Genomic DNA, 25424 nt, shown 5'->3' on the forward strand with positions numbered 1-25424 from the left:
TGAAAATTGGCCAAGTTTATAACATAAATACACATCTGGAAAAATGTATTCGGCAGTCTTTATAAAAAATGAATAAATGTCTGGTTTAAAACTATTTATTTATTTTGATATTTATAGGTTTAAGTAGCCACGTAATATCGAAGGGGAAAAAAATTACTTTAAATTATTTGTGACATTGGTATCAGGTTCAAAATTTGTACATGTATGTTTTGTTTTTTGGCAATAACCAGAACGAAAAAGTATTAAGTATATTTAGATATTCCTTTAACAAAACTGTCAATAGTTCGAAATTTGATCAGTTTTACGTGTATCAGCGAGATTGTCTATTCAATCATCTGATCGATAGGTTGAAGTTCAACTTGACGAAATATTTGAATAAATGCTTTACGACTGATAAACAGGGTATAAAATGGCGGAATACGTTTATATCCCTACGTTTGTTGAATAAGCGTATAAAACAGGTCAGTAAATTATCTTGTATTATCATACAGAGAAATACATTTAATATCTTTCTTGTGTATAGCGTGATACACGCGAATGATATTGTTTAAGGTATATACAAAAATGTATGCTATTTTGAAATGTCATCCTTAAATTTCATCGTATTTAATCTCCGAGAACAAAAACTGTGCCTTATTATTTACATTTTTAAAGAATGTTTATTCAAACAAAATCTATCTATACTATATTGTTCATTGATACATATGATGTATGCACGTAACAGTCTTAAGTTTCACCACAGAGTGGAAAAAGAAGTCCAAAACATTCATTTTAGAAAAAAATACATGTATAAAATTCACCGTACTGTCTATAAACGATTCACATTAATAAATGGTATAACGTTTAAACACGTTGTGTAATAGTTGAACTGTGAGGGTATATAGAAAAATAAATATTATATTTACATAAATCTTAAACTGTATTAGTCACTTACTTTAACTTGCAGTTTTGATCAAACTGTTGTTTTAATTTCGGTTGACAGCCCTCCCGTTTATGCAAATACAGAGGTTATCATAGCCTATGTACCCAGTGGTAGCAAATCTACTGGTCTCTATTCTACCTATATTCAGAGTTGGTCAAATCTGTCTACATAGTCACCGAGATAGTCTATTAATAGACTGTTCGCACATTTTACTATAATAATAATTTAGAACAAAACCTTCAAATAAGATATTAAACATGCACTTTTTAACCTCATCCATTGATCCAAAGATCAGTCGATTTTATAACAAAAAGAAATAAACGTTTCAAAACTACATTTCGCGTGATCTAACTAAATATAGTACATAGTAGAACCATGTTTTAATATATTATAACACGTCGAAGAGATTATACACCTACCTGACGTTGACGTAACCATGTTTAAACAATATCAATGTGGCACGTCAACGCAAAGTTAGTTTAGCAGTCTCTATGTACCATGAGCCTAAATGTCGACACTCATCGTCTAGCTAGTAAACCACGAGCCTGTCACACGTCATATTCTATCTAGTTAAACGGTCTCTGTAGACTACGAGCCTGTCACACGTCATATTCTATCTAGTCAAACGGTCTCTGTAGCCTACGAGCCTGCCGCACGTCATATTCCATCTAGTCAAACGATCTCGTAGACTACGAGCCTGTCGCACATCATATTCTATCTAGTTAAACGATCTCGTAGACTACGAGCCTGTCGCACGTCATGTTCTATCTAGTCAAACGATCTCGTAGACTACGAGCCTGTCGCAAGTCATATTCTATCTAGTCAAACGATCTCGTAGACTACGAGCCTGTCGCAAGTCATATTCTATCTAGTCAAACGATCTCGTAGACTACGAGCCCTTGTCAAACGATCTCGTAGACTACGAGCCTGTCGCAAGTCATATTCTATCTAGTCAAACGATCTCGTAGACTACGAGCCCTTGTCAAACGATCTCGTAGACTACGAGCCTGTCGCAAGTCATATTCTATCTAGTCAAACGAGCCTGTCACACGTCATATTCTATCTAGTCAAACGATCTCGTAGACTACGAGCCTGTCGCAAGTCATATTCTATCTAGTCAAACGATCTCGTAGACTACGAGCCTGTCGCAAGTCATATTCTATCTACTCAAACCATCTCATAGACTACGAGCCTGTCACACGTCATGTTCTATTTAGTCAAACGGTCTCTGTAGACTACGAGCATGCCGCACGTCATATTCTATCTAGTCAAACGGTCTCTGTAGACTACGAGCCTGTCGCACGTCATATTCTATCTACTCAAACCATCTCATAGACTACGAGCCTGTCGCACGTCATATTCTATCTAGTCAAACGGTCTCTGTAGACTACGAGCCTGTCGCACGTCATATTCTATCTAGTCAAACGGTCTCTGTAGACTACGAGCATGCCGCACGTCAAATTCTATCTAGTCAAACGGTCTCTGTAGACTACGAGCATGTCGCACGTCATATTCTATCTAGTCAAACGGTCTCTGTAGACTACGAGCCTGTCGCACGTCATATTCTATCTAGTCAAACGGTCTCTGTAGACTACGAGCATGTCGCACGTCATATTCTATCTAGTCAAACGGTCTCTGTAGACTACGAGCCTGTCGCACGTCATATTCTATCTACTCAAACCATCTCATAGACTACGAGCCTGTCGCACGTCATATTCTATCTAGTCAAACGGTCTCTGTAGACTACGAGCCTGTCGCACGTCATATTCTATCTAGTCAAACGGTCTCTGTAGACTACGAGCCTGTCGCACGTCATATTCTATCTACTCAAACCATCTCATAGACTACGAGCCTGTCGCACGTCATATTCTATCTAGTCAAACGGTCTCTGTAGACTACGAGCCTGTCGCACGTCATATTCTATCTAGTCAAACGGTCTCTGTAGACTACGAGCCTGTCGCACGTCATATTCTATCTAGTCAAACGATCTCGTAGACTACGAGCCTGTCGCACGTCATATTCTATCTAGTCAAACGATCTCGTAGACAACGAACCAAGATGTCGAAGCTCATCACCTTGTTAGTTAAAAGATCTCTCTAGACTACGAAGCCAGTGTACGCAATTTCTTACCAATCTCGTCAAATGACCGTTCTAGACTACGAACCAAGTTAGTTTAGAAATCTCAGTAGACTACGGACCCAGTTCATTTGGCTAGTCAAACGATCTCTCTAGACTACGAACCCTGATGTTGCAATCTATTGCCAAACTAGTCAAACGATCTCTCTAGACTGCGAACCCTGATGTTGCAATCTATTGCCAAACTAGTCAAACGATCTCTCTAGACTGCGAACCCTGATGTTGCAATCTATTGCCAAACTAGTCAAACGATCTCTATAGACTGCGAACCCTGATGTTGCAATCTATTGCCAAACTAGTCAAACGATCTCTCTAGACTGCGAACCCTGATGTTGCAATCTATTGCCAAACTAGTCAAACGATCTCTCTAGACTGCGAACCCTCTGATGTTGGAATCTATTGCCAAACTAGTCAAACGATCTCTCTAGACTACGAAAGAACCTAGTTGTCGCACGTCACCGCTAAGATAGTTAAACAATCTCTATAGACTAAGAACCGAGATGTCGAAAGTCATCAACCACACTTGTCAAACGGTCTCTTTTGACTACGAACACAGATGTCGCGCGTCAACATCTAGTTCGTCTAACGGTCTCTATTGACTACGAACACAGATTATACAGTTCGTCACCAAGCTAGAAGAATACGAACCAAGATGTCGAAAGTCATTGTCAGGCTTTTCAAACGATCTATTTTAATCAGGAATCAATATGTCATCGTCAAGCTAGTCAAACATTTCCTATAGACTACGAACGCAGATGTCGCACGTCCAAACGATTTCTACTGACTACCACCCAGTGCTAAGCTAGTCGGCGCTCTTAAGAGACCACACTCACAGATGTCGTAACTCGTCTCTCAGTACAATGTTCTCTATATACTAAGCCCAGAGGTCGCAAGTCATCGTGGGACTCTGACAAGTTGGCAGACGAAAAGTTTCTGAAACCTAATTAAAAGAGTACTTTTGTTTATCAACAAAATATATAATGTTTAAATTAAAGAGGGTATTTTTGACTTCATTATAAATATTGATAATTCATACATGGGCCGTTCCATGAAAATACATGTATTAGTGACATGAAGTTATTGCATAAAAGATACAATGTAGTTTAAAATACTGAAAAATCCTTGATTTTCTTGCTGTCATGCCCGTGATGAAAACAGCAATACACGCTTGAGTAATTTTTCAGTATAATTTTTCAAACTGACTCTCAATATTCATTATGATGTCATGTTAGTGGTATATAAAATCTGTCACATAAATTTTGACATACTGCTTTCACGACGTTCTTGACGTCACGTCTCCACACGCATTTGGCTACTTTACGTAAAAGCATTGTAACCTTTGAAACCGTGAAGACAATTTCCAGATTTGAAAGGTAAAAGATCTCATTTGATTTTAGTCACTAATTTAGGTATTGTCATGGAACGGTTCCATAATCTGTATCTAAAATATGACCTAATCATCTACGTATGAATTAAATTTTAATTATGCAATGTGTACTAAAGATCATTCGACTGCTGTTCCATTACAGATTTGGTATACACAATGTTAGTTTAATTATATAGACAGTCTTTATGAAGAATTTGGATTCTATCACCTTTACAAACATAAGGAAATAATATAAGATACAGATATTTTTTGGCGGGAAAATGTGGGCTGCTAAGGAATGGATTGAGAAGTAAGTAATAATGTGCTTTCATATGAAAAGGAATTATCTGAAATTTGCAGAAGTCTAAAAATGAAACATTTTCCCTTTTTCCAATCGTAAATATTTTGGGGCCTATTTTTTACAGGCGTATCATGTTATCAATAAATTATTTTTAAGCCAACCATGTACATATAAAATCTCATTAGCAACAATTATATGTACGGATTTTATAATAATCTTATAATCAAAACATATAAGGTTTTATAGGTAACTCGTATATATAAGCAATTAGTATTTTGAAATGTTAGAAGATATAAGCAACATTTGTTGCATGTATGGGTTAGGGTTAATGACGTTTTTCGCTTTTAGTATATTCAAGACATTTAAGTGTAGCTTGTGATATGAACACATGGAATGAAGACATGATTCTGTTCGGTTGTAATTTTGTTATGCTATAAAGTTATTAACAACATATTGTTCTTAAATTAGACTGATTTGCAAGAAATACTATCAGTATTTTTTTTTAATATTGACAAAATACAGCAAAAAGGGCCAACCTCATTTGAATAGTTCATATTTTATGTGAACAAATTCAGGTGCAAACAGTGATGTCACCTACATGCTCATCGTTTGTAAAGATGTCTTAGATACAAGCTTTTTTTTTTTCCTTTTTATAGCACTTATCATGCTTTTAAGTTCAAAAGTACAATATATTTCCTTTGTGTATTAAACAATCAATGCGAAATCCTACATTTGCTTAAAATCTAAGGAGAACAAAACATTTTATCGGTGTATATCAATAGGTAGATATCTTTAATTACAGCTAATCATCTTATTACGTTTTAATCATGCAAGGTGCACGGTAGATCATCGGATTATAAACGCGTCACTAATTGGACCAAGTACCTCTATCTTAGTCTGTGTCCAATATAATTGGTAAAAATTCATCAGTTGTTTTGCCAAGTGGGACAGTGTCATACCCTATTCACATGCATTTTGGATTTTATATGATTTATTTGAAAAAAATGGCGAAATGACGGGTTTTGAGATATTTGAACTTTGAAAACAAAGGAGAAAAATGTGGGCTTATAAAGAATGGATTGAGCAGTAAGTATTACGGTACAACCTCTCTAGAGGCAGCCACTGGGAAGACCGTGAATACCAGCTTATCACTGTTGATCACAGGTTGTTGCTCTGTACAAGATAAATTACAAAGAACATTTTAACAGGAAAGGAAATACCTGTGTGATTTATACGCCGATATTACTCGCAGTTTCAGATAAGGAGGGAGGACGATGGTAGTCGGGGAGTATGGTAGATTTTCTTTAATTCAGAACAGAATTTCACAGAACATTCTTCTGTTATACAAACACGACAGCCTTATTACTAAAAGTAAAAGTAAGATAAGAAATAGTACCTGAGGTCTTAAAAATTGAAGAGTTATCATTAGAAAAAAAAGTTAAACGTGGTATTATTCTGACAATCTATAGTAATAAGACAGCCAAGTTCCCTATTTGCTGGGAAGTGTTTCACCGTTAAACGGGGAAAAAATCGACTTGGCTACGCAGAAGTCCCAGTTGTAGTTTTTCGTATATTATATTTCCTATTGGTTTTCGCTTTTACTATCCGTCAGCAATTATGGAGATGTTGGTATAACTTTTGACCTTACCCATTTCAAAATGTTACTATATCATTTTATTTGTAACATTGGCAGTTATATATGATTCATAAACTAGAATATGGTGGCTGATTTGTGTCATTTCGTTATGTCGTTCAGTGGCAGGTTTCAGTGTCAGTTGTTCAACCCTTAAGTTATTGTTTTAAACGATTTATTTTATATTTTTGAGTAGTAAGTTATAGTTTTTGTGTTATTTCAAATATTTCATTATTGTTTTAAGGATTTTATTATTATTTCAGGCGACTGGGAATTATCACCCTACAATTGCCGTGCACGATGTGCTCGTGTCAGCACAAAATCCATTGGAGTGTTGTGGCCATTATTGTAAACGTGGTGTGTCTCGTGCTCTCAACTACCGGTATCTCTACAGACCATTGGGCAGTCAAGACTGAAAGCGGATATTCTATACATTCGGGGTTGTTCCAGGCATGCAAGAAATTGAATGACACATGCTACGACACGCATACTTATTTTGCGGATCATGAATACGGTATGATTTTACGCCCACCAAACGGCACTCTTTTAAAAATACGTTTTTATGAAATTTGTCTTTACGAAGATCCTTTGAAAGCACAAAACGCAACCAATCAAAATAATATCTCGGTTTGACTGAGTGTGTTCAAAGGTGAGGTTTCAAAATACTATTATGTCAAACTGTTTTGTACATGTTTGTTAAAAGGAACATGTTTGTTAAAAGGAATAAAATATCTAAATAATAAAACATGTTGTCCCTCATTTTTACCAATGCACAAATTCCAGGACGCTATTTTAGGCCCTGTGGACATTAGGTAGAATCATTAACCTTCAAAAAAACCAGTTGGTTGTTGCCTCTGACCGGGTCTCGAACTCATAAATTCAAGGAGCAAGTGATTCTAAGCCAACGGTCTTGATTTCGCTTATTGAACGTTGTCCTGGTGTTTTGTGGGTTTTTTTTTCTTTCACAAAAAATAATGTCATATATTATTAACGACAAGTCTTGTATAAAAGAAGTATATGGCGATATTACTATATTTTAGTTTTATCACTTTCTAAGATAAGTGATATTTAACATTGTTTCAACTCTGCACTGATATAAAGATAATTTTTTATGACTTTGTCTAGTCCAAATAATTAGACGTGAAAAAGTTGTCATTTGACGTTCAACAGTCAATATTCTGACATTTTACATTTTTACTATCAAAGTCTTTTTCGACGTCTAAACGCTAAGTATGAAAGAAGTGTAGCATAAAATCAATTTCTAAAACATTATAAAGCCGGTAAACTTTGTACCTAATAGGAACAAAAATACATTTGCTTCAATTCTGCAAGGTTAAAATGATTTACAATCCATTATTATCCACGATATGACGCTTCATCTTTTTGACATCGAATGTTTGACATGCCATCATCTTGTTTCGAAATTGAAAGTACCAATTGACTTTGATCGGCGGTAGACGAAAAAATATTTCCCGCCAAATACTTTCATTGTAATTTTGATTTTTTTCATCATAAATGTATATTTTCTATTTTTATCCTTATAAATTTTAAATGTCTCTTCTGGAAATAGAAAGATTATTGACATTTATAGTTTCTCTGTATGAGAAAGAGAAAATGTAACTTTCGTTCAAGAAATGATTCTAATATGCAAATCATGTTTACATCCGGAACCCCCTCGGTTATTACCGTGCCACTATTCAAAACTTTCAACGGATTGGATACTGGATAAATTAATCGGTTAATTAATAACAAATAAGGTAAAATATAACTTTTTAATTGCTGCCATAAAGGACATTTATGATTATTCTTCATACTCAATGTGAAGGTTTCAGTCATTTTTGCCAGAAAGTCGTTTAAAAACCTTCAGATCAAAATTCAAATCTGAAGCGATTTTTGTGCTATACGTTATTTCAGTTCAACGTTAAGACCTGACATAACATGGAAAATAAAAAAATGTAAAATATCAATTAAAATGAACTTATAACGTGATATAAGTTATGTCAGGTCTTATATTTAGGACTAGACTTTGTCTTGTTTCATTACAAAATAAAAGATCTAAGGGCGATTTTCTTAAGATAATGTTAGTTTTTGTGTATTTGTAACTATTTTTACTATAGACAGAAGAAATCATTTTAACAAAACATTTAAATAAAGAAAATCCTTAATACATATTTAAATATGAACGAAGTAATATGGGTTGAAAAGAGATTTGTCGAAAATATACTTCACATGAGTTCCCTACCCCTGGCTATAGAGTTGCAAAAGGTCACTGTTCCATATCCAAATTGATATTAGACATAACCTTCACTAATTTTGTGGTTTATCTCTATTAAAACTTGCAAGATTGACTGATTTATAACGTAGGTACGATGACTTAGTTGGAGCTTTGTAAGACTAAAGATGTTGTTTCCAAAATGGGTTTTTTCGCGCCGCTCTATAATCTCTGGATGATATGTTATCTTCAGTTGTATAAATTCCAAACAGGTAACATTTTTGTATTACTTAATTTTGCTGATGCAAATCTCGCATATAATTGTAATTCATACGGCAATATGTGTCCGAATGTCTCTCAGAAACCTCTACAAAAACGGATATATTTAAGAAGTAATGCTTTAAATGTTAGGTATAGTCCCTCCTTTTGCTCTCACTCATGTGTATTATTATACATCAGTAGACATTGGGATAAGATGTAGGCGAGAACTAATTTCATATGTTTAACATATTTCAGTTTCTTTAATTCCCCGTCATCTTTCGTTATATATATTTTACAGAGAAAGGTCTAATAACCGCCAGTGCCGTTCTCAACGTATTTTCCTTGATTGGATTCTATTTTTTCTTCGCCTTGTCCGTGTTCTTCCTGTGTGGTCTATATGAGGAGAAGAAACTTGCTACAGGAGCCGTGATTACATCATATGTATCAGGTAACAGGATAGTGTATAGTAGCCCTTTATACCAGTATTAGCAGGTAACAGGACAATGTTAATTACCTGTACACTGAGGTAATAGGATAATATGTCTTATTTGTATATGCTGGTCGCAGGTAACAGGATAACGCGTTTTATTTGCAAATACTAGTAGCAGGTAACAGGATAATGAATATTATCTATACATGATGGTAGCAGGTTATAAAATAATGTGTATTACTTATAACAGGTAACGGGACAATGTGTATTATTTGTACATAATGGTAGCAGGTAACAGGTAAAGGTAAATTTTATTTGCCGTTGCTTTGTGAAACAATTAACATAAGCTCTGTAGAACTTTTTAGCGACCGTATATTAAGAACAGTTAAAACTAATTATACCTTACCCCCAGCAATTTGCTGGTACCCATTACAGCTGGGTCGACTGAGGCAATCGTAATAAAGTGCCTTGACCAAGGACACACCGCAGTGGGAGTAGCCAGGATTCGAACCAGGGGCCTTCACCTCCGTAGGAAAGCGTCTTAGCCCTCTCGACCAATGCGTCCACTCGATAATTAATATTATCTGTACATAATGGTAGCATGTAATAGAATAATGTGTATTGTCTGTATATAGGTCTACTTATAACAGGTAACATGATAATGTGTATTATTTATGTATACTAGTAACAGGTAACAGGTAACTGAATAATGTACAGACACTATTATATTTCAGGTTTGTTCGCTATCATCGGGATCGTCATGTATGCCGTGAGTATCAAACGACTATCATTCTCACTAAGTTGGTCATTTATACTGGCCGTCATGGGCTTCGTCGTCAACATTGCCGCCGGCGTTCTTATGTGTGTCGGCAGAAACATCAGCACAAAGAAGCGCATTAAAAAGAAAAGAACTGCAGATAGTGAACATCCGGTTGAAGAAATACAAATGGATGATACAGATACTACCCGGAAGAAAGTCTGGTCCTCACGTGACGGACCGGAAGTCAGTGCGAATGGGCCAGACACGCGCAGGAAACTGAAATTCTCGTCTGGCGCGAATCATAATGGATGAATCGTTTAGAAGAAATGTATATTGGGTATGACAAATTTCTCAATGAAGTGCAAATCTCTACTTTAAGTATATTTATTCCATTGATATCTTTTCTAACTCACTTTACACATTTTCGACATGACAACGATTGTTACGTTATGGTCAGTTCGATACAAATTGTTCAGCAACTCTACTGCAGGGCACAAAAACAAATGTTGAGATGTATTTAAATTGACTACATGTGTACTCGCACACCTATTGAACTATCCACTAATTGGTTTTGTACGTATTTCAATCTTCTTTTAAACAAAATCCTGAAAATACGTAGTAATAAACCTCAGCTAAAATGTTAAATATATCAATCGTGTGTCGCATTAATGTAAATATATCGTTTATTGTTTGTGATATATATGTTGAAATGTTTTGTTTGTTATTGTTATCTGTATAGAATTTTCTGTGCTTAGTTATCTTTTTTCAAAATGTTGAAATAAAAAAAAGACTTAGTAAGTTTGTTGATTTTATCTAGACTAAAAAACATAATGTTTTTTTTTCTCAAAAACACACCACCAGTCACCATTTGAGCGAATAAGTTACAAGGTATGAAGATAAAAATAGGTGCATTGTGTTTTTAATTATATAAACTAGATTCTAAAATAGTAGCACAAAATAAAATTGGAAACTATTGAAAGTAAACGGTTCTAACAAGCTTTTGTAAGTCAGATTCACTAGCTATGTTTAAATGCCGTACCAAATCAGTATTGTGTGAAGTCAAGAGATTAATTAAAGGGAAGTAAATGTATTGGGGTATTTCAAAATACAGAATTAGTGATTACCTAACATTATACAATCTGCCCGAGCAGTGGACCCGTAATGAAACTCGGAAATTTCCGTGTGACTCCGTATTGTTGTTCGGCAATATTCGGCACTCTTTGGACATAAAGAACATGACGTCCGTAAAATCCGAGAATGCCAGCATACGGAGAGTACGTCACTACGGGTCGTCTTTCTGGAAAGCGTAAGGGCCATTAAACGGATTAACACCACACAGACAGCGCGTTTTACCCCAGCCCTAGATATTCTTCTATTTTTAGTTTCTTTTGTATATTTCATGATAGTGTCTATATAGCATGTTGTCTGTTGATTTGGCGGATGCATACAGGGGCGCACCTGAATAATTTTGAGCTGTGCGTCACATATGAAAAGCATAGGTGTGAACTAATCAACGATGCTCCGATTGTGGGGCAGGTGATGGAGAACTAGCGGTTGGGGATTGTGAAGCATCCCCTTGAAAATGTTGAAAATCAGATGTGTTCTCTGGCTTCATTTCAGCATTGATGATTATTCTAACCCATATTACAAAGGTAATCCTTTAAAAAATACCACACTGCTCATGTTCAACGGCAAGAATCACGACATTGTACGCACGTTCAAACTACAATTAAATACCCATAAAGCGAGGATTAATACTAGTAAGTCGAAATCCGCGGACATTCTGAGGAACACAAAAGATCCCGACTATTTTTCCGTATAGATTCCTATATGTAACTCTACGCTGGAAAGTATGTGCTTCGATAGCTCTGTCGCCCTAGCACGATACTGGAAACGTATTCACCGATAATTTGAACTAAGATTTTGAAACGTAAAACTTTTTCAATTCGTTGTTTATTCATTAAATTTCTACAGTTCTTCGCGAAAGCTTTCTTTAGCAAAGATATAAAAAATAAGTTATGCCATTTGAATTGCTTAAGACTTAGAATGTTGAAGAAACAGAGTGCTGTAAATTGCTTTCACAACACTACACTCGTTTTCGTAATTTGACACAGCAATATTTGCGACTGCTGAAACATCGAGTCGTTATATACTACGAGCTGTATTATACAACAGGAACTCGTTATCTCGAATTTCAAGGGATCGAGAAAAAAAAAATCAAGGAATGCCACGTTCCAAAAACGCAGCCTCAACGAAACCCACAGCACGCAGATGTGCACACTTCTAACAAACACACTCACATACGCAGCAAACACACGAGGACAAAACAAACAAATAAAGGAACACAGTGAAGCACCACCTTGGAACGTTCAATTGGCAAAAACACCACCGGTTTATGGTGCGCACACAACCAAACTCTTACCCCCAACACGTTCCAAAGTCACGGGACAGTGTAAGTAAAATGATTTCCACCAGGTGAATCTCTAACGCAGGCATCGGAAACAAAGCACAAAAATGCTCCTGTATAATTATATAAAAAGCAAACCATAAGAACCAAAAAATAAATTTGTGTCTGTGCGTCGTTATACCCAACAAATCTATTGTGTATGCAAGTTTCTACGGAAACGACTGAACGCTCGTTTTCTACAAACATACCGGCATAACACTATGTATTTCTACTTAACCTCGATGTACTCAGTTTGGGCATGTCGGAAAATTTGTTTGCCCCAAAACAGGACACCCGTCACACCCTGCTGTTAAAGTTTCAGATGACATGCATTTTATTGGTAAAGGGGAACAAAATGATCAGCCGAAAAAAGTTATGCTAAATTTAACACTCTTAGCGTGATATTGAAGATTTTTTAAGAGTTAGGTCCATGTTCCGGAGAAAAAAGTTCGAACACCACCAAATCATAGAAAGAATAAATAGTTTTGCATGATGCTTACACAGTATATGAAACATTTATATTATTCTACAAAACCATTGTCAATTTACTCATAATATTTATTGTATTCCGGAAAGGGACTGTGTGAAGGGGCCACACTTCTGGACAGTTCAACGCCTTTAAAAACTCACCATTTTAAAAAGCTGTTACATTCCTCCGTTTTGATGCATTTGCAACAACGTACCAGTGCTTAAATTTTACATAACTAGGTTAAACATCGTTTTTGACAATTGTTTACTTTTATTTTTTTACAAATAACACTCGGTTTTAAAGGGGGACAACTCTTTAGAATATTTTAAGTATCCAATTCTACGGGACGGAATGGTAAAATGTATTGGACAGATAGTTTGTTTTTAAAGATGATGCTCGTTTTCTAAAGATTTATGTGGTTATTTGTGATATACTTCTAAACCTTAAATGTTGCAAATAAATCTATCAATCTATATCCAAATCTGGATACCCAAATACCATATAGCAATTTACGCAGTTTGAATTTGCGTTTGCCAATATTAGATTTTGTTACCTTAAGGCCTAAAAAAGATTGTTTGTTTCCGGTAACATGCTAAAAAGAATAAGGGTAGGTTGGTCGGTAATCTTTTTTTATTAAGTGGGACTTTTGGGAAATTATTTTTGTGTCAAAAAATGAATTACAGTAAGGGGATTGGTTATGCCTTTAGAGCATCAGTAAGTTGGTTTCTAACATCATTGACCATGTTTAAAGCACAAAAAGTGCAGTTTTGCTATTGTTTGTTAAAAAGTTGAAAAAGAAATCTCCACGGCCATAAAAACATTTAGGGTCGGGCCAAAAATTTAGGGTAGGACGGGATGCCGGAAACAAAATTTTTTAGGTCTAACTAGAATAAAGTAACGTTTCGTGTGAGAAAACTTGAAATATTTGCAATGTGTGGGTAGATACATTTATAAAAACCTGCCTAAATGCGGATGCAGAAGTCCTGCATTATAGGAATAAACATTGATGAAGATTTCAAAAACGATTACAACAAAAAACTAGTATTAAGTATATCCTTAATTCCGAGTATTGACTATGCAATTTTCATATTGTAGAGGATATTGAATAAACAAACAAACAAATAAATATATAGTGATAACAAGAGCTGTCCGTAAGACAGCGCGCTCCACTATTCGGCGATTTGATAGTAAAATGAATTTATGTCTCAATAAGAGACCTCTAATTTAAAAGGAAGATACACCAAGATATAACAGGACCCTACTATTGAGAGGCATTAAAGATCAAGTATGGAAGGGGTACTGATGATGATGGTAAAGATATACTTTGAGTTTCAAGTCATTATCTTATATAGAACCAAATTTATGTCTAGAAAACGAAGTTTTGTCAAAAAATAAGTATGAAAGGGGCATAATTTGGTCAAAAATACAAATCAGAGTTATGGGGATTGTTACCACACATGCAGATTATGATGATAAAGATACATGTTAAGTTTCTAATCATTATCTTATATTGTACTAAAGTTATCTCCAGAAAGCAAAGATTGCCAAAAAAAACTTTAAGTATGATAGGGGCATAATTCTGTCAAAAATACAATTAGAGTTATGGGGATTGTAACCACACATTTGGAAATCATTGCCACTGTTTGACTCTAATGCATGACTTTTGTATTCTCATCTTGACAGGTTTTTGCTAATTGCGTCTACCGGCAAGTATAATGAATGTTTCGGGTTTTTGATAATTACCATAGATATCATATCTTTCTCACGCAAAACTTAACATTTTTCTAGTCAATTTTAACAACATCTAATTTTGGCAAACGACCACTCAAACAGTGTTACTTTCTGTGGTATATTCTGATCCGGATATAGATCAACTGTTCGGGATACAAAAACTAATCAAATATGATATCCGCCTGTACCTCTGTATGACGATCTTTTATTGTGAATAGTGGGCGAATTTTTGAATCACATAAAAGTTTTGCATACTCAGGTATCACTATGGTAAGTTCTGCGTACGCTGTTTATCCGTTGCAGATGGGGATTTTCAAGCTAAAAAGGAAAAGTAGCTAGGCCTCTCCCAGCAACTAAAAGAAAAACAATATCTTGCTAAGCCTTTTTCTCCAAATAAAAACAAGTACACCACGGAAGGCCACTTGTACAACAAGAAAATAGACTCCGTAAAATATCACTATGCAAAAAGGCTTAATTTGTTGACAGACCAAAAGATGTGTCACGAACAATGAAATGATCTTTCGAAACGGAGAGAAACTTAGACGAGTAATTCAAATCAAGAAATACCGTAAGATACTAGACGTTTCTAGTGATAACAATGAATGCGAAAATGTATGAGTGTGACACTACTTAATTTGGTGCAAATGGAGACTCTGCAATTAATAAGGCAGATAAATCGAGGAACCCATTATTTGATGTTGAAAAAGACGCTAAACATGAACACACGCGCGCATAAACACACAGAAAAATGAATTTCCGTCTTTTCAGAGGTAAGTCATTGTCGAGAAAAATATATTCTTGGTACCGTTTCTCGAAGTAATAAAATGATTGTCGGACAATTTTGGAGAAATTTTTCAACATTCATTTCCACCAAGTCTGGCATAGAATGTATATATGACACTGAAAAATGATAAAGTGGGTGAAAATAAAAATTAGATATTGGTAAAAATGTAAGACGAATGTAAACACCTCCTGTAGTAAAAGTGTTACATCTCCGATTTTCGAAATAAGTTATATCAATGAAAATATTAAATAAAATATGAGCCACGCCATGAGAAAACCAACATAGTCCATTTGCGACCAGCATGGATCCAGACCAGCCTGCGCATCCGCACAGTCTGGTCAGGATCCATGCTAGTCGCTTTCAAACCCTATTGCAATTAGAGAAACCGTTAGCGAACAGCATGGGTCTTGAGCAGACTGCACGGATGCGCAGGCTGGTCTGGATCCATGCTGGTCGCAAATGCACTATGTTGGTTTTCTCATGGTGCGGCTCATTTAAATGCTGCTGAAAGCTGCGCCACGTAAATGCCGGCAGCTCCTTTCCTTATCGTCACCTTTTGGTGGTGGAGCTAGGAAGTATTGTGCGTAAACATTGACCAGGCATTCATTATCTTCGACAATATTTTCTGACGTTTTGTTTTATTTACGAAATATTTGTATTATGAAAATATCTTTATTACTTAACACGGTGGTGTAATGGTAAGGTGTCTGATTTCGACGCACGTTTTCACGGGTTCGAAATCACCTTATATCATTTTTTAAAAGTAATGGTATCGGTACTGCTTATTCTATACATCACATTTCATGAATTTTAATTGTTTTCTCTTGTAGAATTTATTTTCTGGAAACGCTGGCGACAAGCAATTTGTCTTTTTTTATCAAAGATACATTTAAAACAATTCTTATTCGACTTTTCTACAACGTTTTGATAACTTTCAATAAATTTGATAACTTTTCAATAAATTTTAACCATAGCTTTATAGTTATATCATATGCTGTATACGTCTTAACCATAGTCTTAACTTTAATGTGCCTATACTAGGATTTAAATACCTTTAATCATGCCTTTTATTCAATCTGACTAAAGTACTTGATCTTCTAAACGAAGATCTGAGAACGACCCATTCACATTCGTCTTCTGTATATTTTGGATTTCCAGTATTGCTATTTTTATTTTATCCAATCAGACGACTTGTTCGAATGTCAAAGAGTAAGAAAAATGTGCAGTTATTCCAGGGCTCGAACTTGGGACCCCTCGCTTACAAAGCAAGTGGCCTACCGACTGAGCTAACCGGCTATCTGATACATTATGACATAAGAATTGTAAATATCAAAAGTCAAGGCTACAGGTAGATTTGCAAGATGTTGTAAGTTAGGCTCTGATTGGCTAGCGAAAGGGTCGTCAGAACGAGGCAATGAATAGGTCGTTCTCAGATCCTATGCGTAGCGTAATAGGATATGTACTTTAGTCAGATTGGCCTTTTATTGTAACACATTATGTTCTCTTATCCTATGTACAGGTATTAGATATCTTTAAGTCGGTTTTAAAAGCTCTTACGAGCATATGTTATATTGTTTGTACCACCTACTTTGTAAATAAAATTTACTTGACTTGACTTGACTTGACTTGACTTGACTTGACTTGAATAAATGAACAATAAAGTCACGACAAGTTTGATCAGATAAGTGGATAAGTGGTAACTTTGCATATAAAATTTGGAAAATGATGATATGACCAGCCATAAGACTCGAACCCACAACACTGTGAGTTACAGCTAAACGCTTTGTCCGCACAGCTACCTGCACTGGCGACATTATATCAATTATATGTGCAATAGTTATATCGCTGTTTAGGTTCGGACACCGAAAATTAATTTACGGAAGTATACGGAATATTCTTTAGTGTCAGGTCAGTATACAAACGTTTAACATGTTTTATTATTGTAGTAGTGATATAGTAGTGATGATTATTACGGTCCCTTACACATAGCCTGCAAGTTTAAAGCCAATTTCTGACAACTGCGTCGGGTTGTCGACTCTGGAACGCAACCACAGGCAGTTGGGAGTTTTCGTCATAAAATGCTATGTTCTTTGATTTGTTACGCCCAAAATTCGTAGGATAGGGGCCCATCCAGTATGCGGACTTTATCTCGTGCCGGAAATGGCACTTTCTATGCCAGGGTGGCTTGCATGTTATCATAATTGATGAATTCTTTGAAATGGGGAAGTGATACGGTCCCTTACGCATATCCTGCATGTTCAGAGTAGAGCCAATTTCTGAAAACTGCGTCTGGGAGTCGACTCTTTGGCTCAGTGGTTAAAACATTGGACTAACACCCGAGATAGCCGGGTTCAATTCCCGCCACAGACATCTGGGATTTTTCGTCATAAAACTGCTTCGCTCTTTAATTTGTTGCGGCTATAAGCCGTCAGATAATGATAATAATAATAATATACTTAAAATGACATTGAAGCTTGTCAAAAATGTTTCATTTTTCATTTTGATTACAATTAATAAAACAATTTTAAAGATTACAGTGTATGCCTTTAATGAGTGAGGTAAAACGTATAAGGGTTTGCTTCTTTAAATGCTTCGTCGAATTCACTATTTTTATTATTAATATCGTCGTTTATATACACAAAAACCTAAAACTGCTTAATAACGTTTATCGAGTTATGTTATATATAATATGCTATTGTGTACAGGTACAAACAAAATGCAAATTCAGTAAGAATACAGTCTACTTTAAGTGTTTTCTTTCAGGATATAAATTTTTAAAATGAATCTATTTCAAATTCATTACCTGTCTTTTTGTATTACCCGGATCTGACAAGGCCAGGGGTTAAGTGTGCAGGTAATATTTTGTAAAATTTATAAATTGTAAAATTTCACGTGATTAAATATTCACACAGATGTCTATTAAATGTTAGGTCACAATACACCAAAGTTACCCAGCTATTCTGGGACCTGGGCCTTTATTTGCATTTCTTTAAAGACCCACTACAAATAAAGTGACCTATTTCTTCTCTCTGTATCAACATTATGAAAGTCAGGTATAATACAGCTATACCTGGTTCCGCACTCATAACGTTTTAGGTTTGGAACTTAGACTTGAGACTTCAACCTTTACCCAGCTAAATTTCTATAGTGAACTTGTCCATCTTTAATTTGGACAGTACCATTAACTGTTAAAAGGGGTGCATATAAAAAGATACTGACTGAATGGCGAACAATGCAGATCTTGGTCAGAGTGCACGGATGTGCAGGCTAGTCATGACCTACACCTGTCGCAAAGGCAGAATCAATCGTGTCCAGCAAGATAAGTGCTAAACTGCATGGCAAATGTTCTGCGGTAAATGTTTGGTATATTTTATGAAATTCTTTATTAATTTTGATTTTAATAACTATAAGTAAGGGGATGTAAATTGTTGTTATATGGTATGAAATTCTTTTAATTTTGATTTCTAATAATTGTATATATTTGGGAGTCTAAGCAATTCGACATGTCCAGACATATAACATGTTAAGGTAGATCTAAACAAATAAAAGATAGATATATAATTGAATAACGGTATGTGTAAATTGGAAATCTCTGGCCTGAAGATGTCTAACGCTATATCCCTTAAATAATAAATTACCTGCGATTACGCATAAGGACCTTTGAACAGAAATATCTAACTGAGATGTCAAACACATTTTACAATTAGCATACTAGTTACATGACTTTAATCAAACACATTTTTACAATTAGCACACTAGTTACATGACTTTTAATCAATAAATAGGGATTAGATTGTGTCATCAAAGATTTACTTAGACACTATTTTTCTGTATTACGGGCAGTTTTATGGCAGTTAATTTGCTTACTTGCCAAATCCTGTTTTAGGGTCAGAGACGAACCGATTTTATGTACGTATTTTTCATTGGTCAGTTGAATTTGTAATAAGATTTTTAGTTGGATAATTTCGAAGAAATCAACCGTTTCCAAATCCTTTATAAGCACATCAGCTACCCCGAGAAAGCCAAAACTCTGGCTTCGTAGAAAAATAAATGTTATTGGGAGCTGACAAGATTTTTATTCTTTTTATAGGTAAGTCAAATTTTGTACTCTGTTTTTTTTTTAACTTTGTAAAATATGGATTGGTAACTTTTAAATTTTAACAGAATCTTATCTTTATGTTGGCACATGTGTATTGGAATTGTTTGTTTTATATCTACCCAGCTATTCAGATAGCTACTTAGTATTTTTGTTGTTCATGTGTAAGATTTGTATTTCTGCAGTTTAGTTTTATACATATGCATCTCAGAAAACTTCAAAGTATTTTTGTTTATGAGTAAGATTTAGTAGATTCTTTTTACTGTTGATTTATTACAGAAATTATGTTTTATAATGAAATCTGAACTTGTTATTATTCTCATAAAGAAAAGAAACGTATTGAGTACTTTAATTATCGAAGCGTACTTTCATTGAGAACTTATTTAATTTGCGTTATTCGTCCATTTGAATAATATTCTAGGCATTGAGTACTCTTCGTAGGAAAACAAATTTAGATGTATATTAAAAAAAAACTAAAGCAAACTGAAAATATAACTTTTAGGCATTCCAAAGCTTATAAGGAAAAACTAGAATACATGATATGTATGTTGCATCGTGTTGATTTAATGTAAGAAACCAGAATGGTAGGATTTTTGTTTGTTTATATTACAACTATTGGTTGAGAAACATAGAGTATGATGTTTAGTTCATTAAAGAGTTAGTCTCTAGGCTTGGTGAATTATTTATCATTTTCTCAAGTTTATTGAGCATTGATTGAATGTATGTTTGATGTTATGTATGTGATTTATATGAATGTTTGTAAAAAAAAAACTCTGGCTTCGTAGAAAAATAAATGTTATTGAGAGCTGACAAGATTTTTATTCTTTTTATAGATCTTAGTATCCCCGCAGCCTTAGCCATGAGGCGGAGAAAGAAAAGAAAGAAACTCTTGTAGGCAAGGAGCCTATAGCTAACGGCCATGGGTACTATACAGTACAGGCCGAAAGAATAACCATCCTTTCAGACATACCGACAACATCTTTTCATGCATAGCTCCTAGAGATACCAACAACGTATTTCAATGCGTAACACATAGAGAAAGAATACAACATAAGATGATGCGTAACACATATAAAGAAAACTATAAAAAAAATTAAGGCGTAACACATGGTGCAGATCCGAATCGACCTGATCACCTTCACTGCCAAGCGAGAAATAAAGGACAATGAAGGATCAAACCCAGTATGAATAAGTTATCTTAGTGAGTTATGCTCTACCAGCTAAATTTCCCACTAAACGATAAATAAGACCTGTAAAAATGTAACAGAAATCAAGTTGTCGAACAGTATGTGTTTATCAACTGTTAACAATAAAGAAGATGTATAAATCTGCAAGTGAAATAGTATCAAGATCCCGAAGATATATGATTAACCTGATAGCCCGCTAGAGGAAAACATGCCGAGGTACAAGAAAGAATACGACATGATAGCCAACTGGAGGAAATGTGGGGATGTGACGTCACGACACAAGGATGCTACAAAAAATTAAACTGACTTTCACAGATGGAATTCCTGGTTATAACGGTTCATGAAGGACTGCTTATGTGTTATTAAAACACTGACAATATTTTGAGTTAATACTGGTGTATGATATATGTATTTATTGATTTTGCAATTTGTTGATGTTTTGTTTTGTTTTTTGAGATAAATTTTTGTGTTGAATCAATAGTAAAGAATTTAAAATTCTGAGTTTAAGTGCTAGAATTATGGTGTAGGCCAACACCATTTTTCAAATTCTTCGACGAAACACTATTTTCTCAAACATTAAAATATTATATCTTCAGTTTTGCATTGAGATGATACAATTTGCTCAAAATAGTTGTTAGGCTTACTTCATGATTGCTAGGTTTATCCATTTAAGTTAGTTTTGATTCCAGATTCTAAAACCCAAGAGAGGTAAACCCAGGAGAGGTTAGTCTGGATGGTTAGTAATTAATGGTAGAAATAGCACAACAATAATATAATGTACCGCAAACAAAATGTAAGAGGTAAGGTTTTGAGAACCTTAACCCGATCCAGTTTATAGGTAACCTAAGGGAAGGTAGTAATTTATGAATATTTGCAAGAGCCCAGTAATATTAAGTCTGAGGCAAATTTGGTTTATAATTCAAATATGTTAAGTATAAATTGCTAAAGTACTTAATGCTGAATGTCATATAAATCTGTTACTGCAATGTACTTTACAAATTGAATAGGAACCAATGGAAATAGGGCATCATGATCAGAATACGAAGTGTAAGGGCAAAGAATCAATCAGATTGACATATAATTATATTAAATATCATGCTTAACTGGTAATGCAGGTAAATTACAAAATACAGTTAAAGAAATAAGTATGTAAAATTAATAGCCAGTAAGAAAGGGTGTGCACATAGAATTATTACGAAAAGTTGACAAAAAATAAATATCAAAGTGCAAATGTAAGTTCATGAAAACATACACAATCAAAGAAGACTTTATTAATAAATAGATAATGCTCACAAAAAGGAAATTATATATAGAAACTTTGCTTTCAAATGAGAATTTAAGATAAGATATGAATCTTTATAGATTAAGCAGTGGAATAATTACCATATTTTGGCATACAAAACCAAATGTTAAAATACAATGATGGGTGTCTGAATAAGGATGGGTGTAAATAGTTGTAAATAGTTTGTTCTGTTTAAATGACGATTAAGGTATCTCATTCGTTAAAGCTAAGATTGTAAGTTGGCAAAAGTAACCTAACATGGCGTTAATAACAAATGTGTAGTAAACTTTAAAAAAAAATGTAATCAATATTCATAATATTGTATAATGAGTAGACTTTATAAGCAATTATTATAGTAGTTACATTTTGATAGATGTTTATATTTTAGTAACATAACTTACGTTTCTTGTCTGAAGTTTATATTTTAAAAGTTTCTTTAAGAGTTGAATAATAGCAAAATGCTAGATTAAGGAATATTACTTATTGGAAAGGCTAAAATATCATGGTATTATTCCTACACTAACATCTAGGTAGGGTGTTGAACTGAATATTACTTGTAACAAAGTGACTATGTATGGATAGTCATGGTAATATTTGAGTTAGGTGGCTTAAAGCACACAGGTTTGTGATATGGTATCAATGAATACTCAGAATGAAAACTCTGATGTAACTTTGTAAAACTTTTAACATATAAACTCTGACAAAGTTAAAAATAAATTTGGCATATTACAGCTGATTTCAACATAGTGTTCATATTGTTTTACAAAATACAGCTGCTTTCAACATAGTGTTCTAAATTAAATGGTACAGTTGCTTTCAATTAAGTGTTGTACTTGTGCATTGTACAGTTGATTTTAACATAGTGTTCTATACAGCTGATTTCAACAAAACGTACGGCATTAATTATTACAGCAGAGTTCAATAGACATTTAAGATTATTACAACTTTATAGGAATAAAGTTATTTTAGGGGGAGAGGTAGTGTTCTGCGGTAAATGTTTGGTATATTTTATGAAATTCTTTATTAATTTTGATTTTAATAACTATAAGTAAGGGGATGTAAATTGTTGTTATATGGTATGAAATTCTTTTAATTTTGATTTCTAATAATTGTATATATTTGGGAGTCTAAGCAATTCGACATGTCCAGACATATAACATGTTAAGGTAGATCTAAACAAATAAAAGATAGATATATAATTGAATAACGGTATGTGTAAATTGGAAATCTCTGGCCTGAAGATGTCTAACGCTATATCCCTTAAATAATAAATTACCTGCGATTACGCATAAGGACCTTTGAACAGAAATATCTAACTGAGATGTCAAACACATTTTACAATTAGCATACTAGTTACATGACTTTAATCAAACACATTTTTACAATTAGCACACTAGTTACATGACTTTTAATCAATAAATAGGGATTAGATTGTGTCATCAAAGATTTACTTAGACACTATTTTTCTGTATTACGGGCAGTTTTATGGCAGTTAATTTGCTTACTTGCCAAATCCTGTTTTAGGGTCAGAGACGAACCGATTTTATGTACGTATTTTTCATTGGTCAGTTGAATTTGTAATAAGATTTTTAGTTGGATAATTTCGAAGAAATCAACCGTTTCCAAATCCTTTATAAGCACATCAGCTACCCCGAGAAAGCCAAAACTCTGGCTTCGTAGAAAAATAAATGTTATTGGGAGCTGACAAGATTTTTATTCTTTTTATAGGTAAGTCAAATTTTGTACTCTGTATTTTTTTTAACTTTGTAAAATATGGATTTGTAACTTTTAAATTTTAACAGAGATCTTATCTTTATGTTGGCACATGTGTATTGGAATTGTTTGTTTTATATCTACCCAGCTATTCAGATAGCTACTTAGTATTTTTGTTGTTCATGTGTAAGATTTGTATTTCTGTAGTTTAGTTTTATACATATGCATCTCCGAAAACTTCAAAGTATTTTTGTTTATGAGTAAGATTTAGTAGATTCTTTTTACTGTTGATTTATTACAGAAATTATGTTTTATAATGAAATCTGAACTTGTTATTATTCTCATAAAGAAAAGAAACGTATTGAGTACTTTAATTATCGAAGCGTACTTTCATTGAGAACTTATTTAATTTGCGTTATTCGTCCATTTGAATAATATTCTAGGCATTGAGTACTCTTCGTAGGAAAACAAATTTAGATGTATATTAAAAAAAACTAAAGCAAACTGAAAATATAACTTTTAGGCATTCCAAAGCTTATAAGGAAAAACTAGAATACATGATATGTATGTTGCATCGTGTTGATTTAATGTAAGAAACCAGAATGGTAGGATTTTTGTTTGTTTATATTACAACTATTGGTTGAGAAACATAGAGTATGATGTTTAGTTCATTAAAGAGTTAGTCTCTAGGCTTGGTGAATTATTTATCATTATCTCAAGTTTATTGAGCATTGATTGAATGTATGTTTGATGTTATGTATGTGATTTATATGAATGTTTGTAAAAAAAAAACTCTGGCTTCGTAGAAAAATAAATGTTATTGAGAGCTGACAAGATTTTTATTCTTTTTATAGATCTTAGTATCCCCGCAGCCTTAGCCATGAGGCGGAGAAAGAAAAGAAAGAAACTCTTGTAGGCAAGGAGCCTATAGCTAACGGCCATGGGTACTATACAGTACAGTCCGAAAGAATAACCATCCTTTCAGACATACCGACAACATCTTTTCATGCATAGCTCCTAGAGATACCAACAACGTATTTCAATGCGTAACACATAGAGAAAGAATACAACATAAGATGATGCGTAACACATATAAAGAAAACTATAAAAAAAATTAAGGCGTAACACAAACATTCTTTTTGCTTTAGCATTGCTATATCTAACAAATTGTAATGAAAATTGACATGAATGTGCGGCTAAAGACATCTTGGAAAACATTTTATGGGCATGAATATGCTATGAAGAAAGTTATAATAAACTTGTTGGGAGAAAGTGATTCGAAGCCGGTGACCTTATACACTGAGCCACGGAGGCACCTCTGTTTGGTCTACCATATATGTGGAGAGATTTTGGTTAAAGCTAAACCAGATGTACATAGAATCTTCCCAGGATTATATACTAGACAATTGAAGTACTAGTCTTAATCTGACAGAATTATCAGGAAATCAGAATGTTATAATTTAGCATTCCGTACATACTTTTTTCTAAATCGTGATTGCCATGATAGACATAAAAGGGGCACAATCAACGTAAACGGACTTTATGAAGTTTCAATATAAATTCCTTCGTAAAATACAAAGCTTTAAATATAATATTGATTTTGAAAATTTAAACACTTTGTGCCGTCTGTTAAAACTGTTTCTGCTCTTCACTCAGTGTTTCATTATTGAACGATAATAGTCAAGGGAAGTTTTC

At 34.2% G+C, this 25424-nt stretch overlaps 1 protein-coding gene across 3 annotated transcripts; it reads left to right on the top strand.

Moving 5' to 3' along the window:
• Nucleotides 1-301: 301 nt before the first annotated feature.
• On the top strand, nt 302-10819 carry LOC123540303 (uncharacterized). 3 transcript variants are annotated; one of them, XM_045325205.2, is made up of 4 exons: nt 302-461; nt 6622-6872; nt 9130-9279; nt 9996-10819. In XM_045325205.2, exons 2-4 carry the CDS (start codon nt 6659-6661, stop codon nt 10331-10333), a joined length of 702 nt encoding a protein of 233 aa, XP_045181140.1. In that variant the 5' UTR covers nt 302-461; nt 6622-6658; the 3' UTR covers nt 10334-10819. The 3 variants fall into 3 exon arrangements, with proteins under 3 accessions (XP_045181140.1, XP_045181139.1, XP_045181138.1); XM_045325204.2 differs by lacking the exon at nt 302-461 and adding an exon at nt 4591-4734; XM_045325203.2 differs by lacking the exon at nt 302-461 and adding an exon at nt 5609-5811.
• Nucleotides 10820-25424: the final 14605 nt, after the last annotated feature.

Source organism: Mercenaria mercenaria, chromosome 16 (assembly GCF_021730395.1).
Source record: "Mercenaria mercenaria strain notata chromosome 16, MADL_Memer_1, whole genome shotgun sequence".
In the NCBI taxonomy this organism is placed as follows: Eukaryota; Metazoa; Mollusca; class Bivalvia; order Venerida; family Veneridae; genus Mercenaria; species Mercenaria mercenaria.